The sequence below is a fragment of the Octopus bimaculoides genome, chromosome 2 (assembly GCF_001194135.2).
Source record: "Octopus bimaculoides isolate UCB-OBI-ISO-001 chromosome 2, ASM119413v2, whole genome shotgun sequence".
Lineage (NCBI taxonomy): Eukaryota > Metazoa > Mollusca > Cephalopoda > Octopoda > Octopodidae > Octopus > Octopus bimaculoides.
The window spans coordinates 119,260,249-119,268,504 of NC_068982.1; the positions used below are offsets into that span (position 1 = coordinate 119,260,249).

An 8,256-nucleotide genomic window follows, 5' to 3' on the forward strand; every position below is an offset into this window, starting at 1 on the left:
TATATATATATATATATATCAATACGTGTATGTGTGTGTGCCCACTGCAAACATTGTGCTGTCCTCTACAATTATTTTTATTGATAGTTCTTCTGATATTATGAGAGCTCGTCAGGTCAATGACTGTGACAACCCATACGTTATGAAACGATAGTCGACATTCTCTACACTGGATCATTGGTGTTTTTTTTCACCAGTGGTAGCAAACTCCGTCTTTCCTACCTGCTTCTTTTTTATTGTGTGTGTGAGCATATTCGTGCTCCTTTTCTCTCCTCTTCTATTTAAAACTGCCGATGTCGACTTTTAATCTTGTCTTTCTAGTCTCGAAGTAATAAAGTACCAGTCATGTGCTGAGTCAATTTTATCGGTGACTGCCCGTCTGTACATTTACGTGGAGGAGAGCGTGTTGAAGTTGGAGTAGAAGCCAAATCGCCGCCTATCTCAGAACTCCGGTGTGAGATATTATGTGTGACAAATGGCTCATCTGCCTCAATATTATCGATCCGTAATAATCTATATTACTGACAAACACATTACGCACAAAATCAAATACACAACATACAGAAAAACAACTGCACAGAATCGTATTACCACTCACACTATCTTCCTTCTTGATAAATTGATGGTATATAAACGAATAGATAGATAGAGAGAGAGAGAAAAAGAGAGAGAGAGAAAGAGAGAGAGAGAAAGAGAGAGAGAGAGAGAGAGAGAAAGAGAGAGAGAGAGAGAAGGAGAGAGAGAGAGAGAGAAGGAGAGAGAGAGAGAGAGAGAGAGATAGGTAGGTAGGTAGGTAGGTAGGTAGGTGGGTAGGTAGGTAGGTAGGTAGAAAGGTATATATGTAGATAGATAGATAGACAAATAAATAGATTGACAGACAGAGAACAGACCGATAGAGAGATAGATAGATAGATAGATAGATAGATAGATAGATAAATGAATAACTAGAGACGCATAGGTAATGAGACAAGCAGACAGGGAAGCAGAGAGATAAACGGGCAGGCAATCAGACAGACAGACCGATATATAGACTGAATGAATGATTGATTGATTGATTGATTGATTAATTGATTGATCGATTGATTAATTGATTGATTGATTCTTTAATAATTTTGCATATTTGGATATTTGCAAAGGATGATCATGGATTTCAAAATAATTCGTCGATCGTATTTTGCTCAGTATTCATTTGTCTTCATGATCGGGAGAATATTTCAACGGCTACTATTTGTAAAACACCTATTTTAGGGGATAAATAAGTAGCTTCGGCTAGAAATTCGGACACACACAGATACGCACACACACACACACACACACACATACACACACACACACACAAACACACACACACACACAAACACACTCACACACTCACACACACACACACTCACACACGTAGATATATATATATATATATATATATATATACAAGGACACATACATATATTTATATATATTATATACATATATATGCTCATATATATTAGATATATATGTATACACACTCACACTCTCTCTCACGCACACAGACGTGCGCACGTGCACACACAAACACTCACTTTAATATAAAGAATTAAGGTATGTCAACTATCATACATGACAAATTATTGATCTACTGAAATCACCTCCCTTTCCAAAGGAGAGTAAACAAATACATTGTAGCAGTTGTACTCCAATACAGGCTGACGCGATACTTAAATACTGACACAACACATATATGTTTAAGATGGTATTTTTGTCATTATTCAAATGCCATTAATTAAAATGTAGATAATTCGGTACAATTAGAAAATGCTCGACCTTTAAACCGAAAAAACGTAGTTGGAATGTGGCCTTCTTAAAGATGCTGCTTTTCCTGCGCCTCTCTCCTCCCTATCTCTCTCTCTCTCTCTAAATATACATGTATTTAAATGTACATACGCACAAAGTGTAATAAATTAATCAAATAGGTACAATTCAAAAATATCGAAAGCCTTCCTGCGAACGACAGATCACTAGCATTTAGCACCGGAGACAAGATGCAAATGATTAATATTATTTGTAAATTCGACAGTAAGACTGCGAACTTTGCGATTGCAATACACATTGGCCTTACGGTCACCAAATATTCTCATAGGCTCACCATGCATTTACTACAAGACGCAATTTCAACTCATAACACTACAACCTATAAAAAAAACATAAACCAGAAAAATGAATATCAACGGATTATAACATGCATCTTATATAGAATTCCTCCCAAATCTATATATATCAGATCTCCCTACAAATACTCTCCAAATAATATTCCTTGCGTTTCTAATTCTACAGCAACTAATTCAATAACATAATGTCCACCATTATCAATTATCTAATTCTAGTAATTTTTAAGCTTTTAAACTCCATTTGTATAAAATTTATTTGGTTAGACAGACAAGAATGCGGAGAGATTTGTCAATACGTCATGTTTTAAGAATTGGTCTTTGAATAACATTCTGTATTTGTTCAAAACGGATGGTAAGAAGAAGAATAAAGAGAATAGAAGTTTGGTGTGGAATTTTTTCCAAACGTAGTCTTTGTTGTATCTGTCAGTGCATTACCATAAGGAGACACCATCTTAGGACTCATATGCTTCGAAGCAGAGCTTAAGTGTTCTGACTGCCGACAGTAATTATCCAGAAGTGAATTAAACCAACACCACCCCACCAAACGCCAACTAACTCGTTCTGTGGATGGAGATCACTTTTCAGTTATGGAACACCCAGTTATTGATCATTACACCATTACGTTGTTTAAGATTGTGAGAAATGTTCTGCTATTATTCACCTATGATTAATCAGTCCACAAGATTTCATGAGAGTGTAGAGAATGCCTAGTATAAGTGTTATCCCTCAGATTATAAGGAAAACCTTTCCCACGTGTTTGCAGATGCGAGGTCAATGAACTTTTAATGCGCTTGCATACAACTTCCGAATTAATTTTTCTACTGTACCAGCTCTATTTCTATTGTAGTCTGACAAAAGCAAGAACTAATAAGAAAGACCTATCCGAACAGCATCTTTTGAACCGAAACCACCGTTCCTAGACTGTTTAAACAATCTCAGTTTAGTTCTTTAGTTTAAACAATTCTCGTCCTTATTTCCACGAATGTTCCAGATTATGTATACAGCATTATTGCCTTTTATGAATTCATAAAGCATTATATGTGTTAAGTGTTCCATGGACAAATTTAGATGCGTCAAAATAGTAACTGAAATCACTACACGACAATATAACGACATTAAATAGTACTTAACACACAGACATTAACGATTCGATGACACATACACAAACGCACGCGCACATATGTATGTCTATAGAGTGATAGACGTGGAAAATATATGTATACATACATTTTAAGCGCTATGGGCACACAGGGGAAGACACACTACAATATAAGACACTTGTCAAACGAACTTCGCAGTGGGATTTATACCAAGAGCAGGTAGTTGGAATGTGGCCTTTCTTAAACATGCTGCTTTACCTGCGCCTCTCCCCTCCCTATCTCTCTCTCTAAATATACAGATACATAAATGTACATATGCACGTGCACTCAGACAGATATATATATATATATATTTGAATGTATACACACACACACACGCGCGCGCACACACACAAATATGTGTGTTTATTGAGTATAAAAACTTGGGCAAGCGCTATAATAAAGTGTAATTTCCTATCAAAATTTTAACATGCTAGCGTATGCATAGCCGTTTTGTTTTCTATTCAACTTATGTCTACTGTGCAAATTTACAAGTAATAAGTATAGGTTGTGTTCTAATTTTTCTAAACGAAATTATACCCTTTACAAAACTCCCGCATTTGTTTCTTACTTCTTGACTAGAATAATTTTCATGTTTAATAATTTGTAAATCAGCCTAAATATTGTTTGCGAGCGAAACGTATTTTTACATAATTTTCGGAAACTTACCATACGAAAAGGTGTAAATCCAATTCTCTGCCATTATCTCTTACATTTTGCTTCTTTTGTCTCCTTTATTTTATTTTTATTTTACCTATATCCACTTAACAGTGTTAACTTAGCAGTTGCCTTGGGTATGTAATCAATCTTGTATGTCGTTCTATTGAAATTGTCAGTTTTTTTCTATCTCCCCTTAATATTCCTTTAAAAAAATTCTAGTTCTTCTAAAACTTAAGCTACGGCCACACAGCGGTCTCTTTATTAAATCGAATAACGCCTTTACTTTTAACGTTTTAGCATCTGAATGTTTGCACTCATTTTTTGTTTTCATTTTTGTTTTTGGACACTTTCGGTACAATTAGTAAATTCTCGATCCTTCCTGACAACTTTGTTAATGCTACAGACTCATATTTTTCAAAGCAAGTCATTTTTACATTTAAATATTAGTAGAATCTATTTCTATTCAGATCATTTCAAGTGTACATAGATATACACACTGACGCACAATCAAACACATGCCCTCACGTACACAAACTCGCATGCACACGCACGCAGACGTAAACATGTGTGTGAATATATACATGTGTGTGTACGTATATATATATACATATATACATATATATATATATATATATATATATATATATATATATATATATATATATATGTATATATATGCATATATATGTATATATATATGTATGTATATATAAATATATATATGTATGCATATATATATGTGTGTTCGTGTGTGTGTGTGTGAGGGCGTGTGTGTGTGTGAGTGAGTGTGTGTGGGTGTATGGGGAGAATTCACAAAAAAAACAAAAAACGAAGACAGAAGGTGTAGACAACAAACAGATGTGTTAATTTAACGGTCGGGAAGTGAAAAATTCATTAACATTTCGAGCCTGTACATACATGTGTGTGTGTGTGCACGCGCACGTAGCTTCATAAATATAGATATACACATACAATGTGTGATTCTGCGAAATACACAAGGAATAAATTATTAGTTGTCTGAATGTTGACCTTCTTTTGGCAATGCGAGCGTCACTTTCATTGTCAACGTTCACAGATCAACAGAGTGTGCTGCCGAGGTACGTGAACTCATCAGCAACCTTCAGGGGTTCCCCTTCACAGTGAGAATGGAATCCGCATACGGTCTCTGCTAGGTAGGTTGGTACAGGAATTCTGTCTTCTCAGTAGTGACTATGAGGCCAAAGTTGTTGCATGCAGTGGAAAAGCATTTCGATGTTACTTTGGCGTGTAATCTACAACCCAAGGGGCGATTAGTTTAAGTTCCTTTTTAGTTTACTTTTTAACTTCTAATTACCTTTAACTTTTGGCTAAGGATTTTTTTTTACAATAAATTCCTATGTACATACTTTTGATGATGATAAAACCATGTCTATTTATGTCTTAATAATAAGAAACTAAGAATTAACAATATGATAATTCAAATAAGCGCATAGATCACGCAAGTTGCCGCGAGTTTTGCAACGTAAATATGCTAACCTTTGAAGCTGAAGATCACACGCCAAAGTAGCACCAAACAGTTCACCATCTGCTGCATATAACCCTACATTGTGGCGTACAGTGCATTGTCGTCTACGAACAGATAGTCGCGCGCTGAGTTCTCTTCTGCTTCGGTATTGACCTGTAGATACTGCAGATTGAAGTGTTTGCCACCAGTCTTAATTTGACCGTGATTCAAGTTTCGGTTTCTCTGCAGAAGACGTCCAAGATTATGTCTGAGAACATCATGCTGGACAGCGTATTTGCGTGCGCTCAGCTCTGCTAGTCTCCGTTAGTGAGTGGAAATGTATTGGAAGAACCGCCACTCACCTGTACTTGAGCGAGTATGCTGTTGTGAACCCATATAGATGAATTTGTCCGGGGCAAAATTTATAATCATGTACACTTGTATACATATCAGTCTTTATCATGTTTATCCTTCGCAACAGCATAAATATAGTAAACATCAGATAACTGCGTTCATGGATATAATTAATCATTTTGGAACAGTACAAGCAAAGCGTCTTCGTTCGCACACAGAATCATGAGCTGAATACGGCACACACACAGACAGTCACACCCACTTGAGCACATCACCGCTAGCACACACACATACATCCACATCTACACCACTCCCTACAAAAAGTACAACATTTAGTCTATCTCCTAGGGCTTTGGAAATAAAATGCAGCTTCACTCTAAAAAAATGTATACTCAATATTTTTAAAAATTGTATGAAAACGATTTTGAAAATTAACATTGGCTGTAGATGAAATAATATACAGAGTAGATTAATGAGAATTTATCAGTCACGTTTCTATTTTGTAATTTTTACGTTGTCAGTTCATATAACACTTTTGTCAAATTTCGGTTTGTTGTTAATGTAAAATGCTATAGTTTCTAAAATATATGGCTTTATGTCAATATCATATTAAAGCAATTCATCTATTCTTTTTACATTTTTTCAGATACATATATTCTTTTATAATGCCGAGCTCTATCCAAATTTCTCAGACAGTATACGTGCACCTCATGGAATAGCTGCGCTTTCACTCCTGGTAAAGGTGAGTCAATTTGCATTTGTTTTTCGTCATTCACAGAAAGGAAATATTTGGGGCGTCTTGATTGCAACGCCTTCAAGTCCTGTAAATCGCGTGCAGAGCACGTGCTGAAACCCTTAAAAGGTACGCAGGAAAAACAAGTTTGTACAATACGGCAACTTATTTACTAAAACGAAAGAGCCCAACGAAATACCGAAGCAAGATAATGGCCTAATAATTTCGTCATATATTACTATTTACATACAGTCATATATATGCATATATATACATTATGCTCACACACACACACACACACACTCTCTCTCACACACACACACACACACACACACAAAAACACACACACATATTTATATATATCCAATATAGGTAGAATCAAGCAAACCAAGTACTTCATCCAGTGAGAGATAAATATCAATTTAATACACAACCGAAAGTGCTACTAATGGTTTCATGCTTTTATGATGCTTGCTTTGAAATACAAGGCGTATTTTATAAATGTACCTAGTTAAAGTATCATAAAAGCATAAAATTATTAGTATCTCTTCCTGTTGTGTATGAAATTTATTTTTATATCTATATATATGCATGTATGTGTATATGTGTGCTTGTATGTGTGCGCGTATTATGTATGTATGTATGTATGAATGTATGTATGTATGTATATATATATATGTATATATATATATATATATATATTAGCAACAAACAAAATGAGGACAAATATCCGTCAAATGTAAATAGTGTACATAATTCCTCATCTCTTAAATATAAAACTGTAGTACATACATATATACATACAAACAGATGATATATATGTACTCATGTATAGATATATGTTTTAGAAAAAAAAATCGCAAAGCAACGAGATACTTCGGAATACCTGTGAATGATATGTATTCTCTATAGCCTTAAATCCAATAATTCTTTGCGTGAGGATTATCTCCTCGAAGAAATTGTCCTGTTGTTGTCATTTATTCATTCTGGGTTGCAATAAACCTTTATTACAAATTGAACGTTGGAGGGAAATGCCTACGACATATGGCGTAGTGGTTAAGAGCGCGGGATAGTAACCCCGAGATTCCGAGTTCGATTCCAGGCAGTGACGTGAATAATAAAAATAATAATAATAATAATAATAATAATAATAACAACAACAACAACAACAATATCAAAAAATACCTTATGAATGAGAACCCTGGATCGAAATTTCTCCAAGCCACCTGATGAAGGCTGGAGGGAATATCAGCCAAAATGCTGTGTTAACAACAAACAAGATGAGGACAAATATCCGTCAATTGTAAATAATGTAAATAATGTAAACAAGTATGTATGTATGTATGTATGTAGGTAGGTACGTATGTCTACGTTAGCGCTTCTATGCATGTGATCATACAAAAATACGCGTGTTCGGCTGGCTGTTGTTATAGTTGTGTAAAGTGGCATACAATATCATACGTACTCTCCACTATGATACAGGATTTTACCATAGTTATTAGGCAATAACTGTTCTTGACATATTCATTTAATGTTTATTAAACTTCAGAATTTGTAGCGATTTATACAATCTTATTACTGGTGAAAACATTAAACGAGTGTAAACACCGAAAGAAACACGAAAACAGACTCTTACAAATATACATGTATGAGGGAAATTTTCACACATGTACGCAAACATGCACACTCATCCATGTGTATGTATGTGTATATATATATATATATATATATATATATATATAT

At 34.8% G+C, this 8,256-nt stretch overlaps 1 protein-coding gene across 1 annotated transcript in view; it reads left to right on the forward strand.

The window, feature by feature from the left end:
* Positions 1-8,256, forward strand: part of LOC106876909 (carbonic anhydrase-related protein 10-like) — a 1,215,161-nt gene that overhangs the window by 839,735 nt on the left and 367,170 nt on the right. The window contains exon 5 of the mRNA XM_052965551.1: positions 6,427-6,522. Coding sequence (XP_052821511.1) covers positions 6,427-6,522 — 96 coding nt within the window. The remainder of the gene's footprint in view (positions 1-6,426; positions 6,523-8,256) is intronic.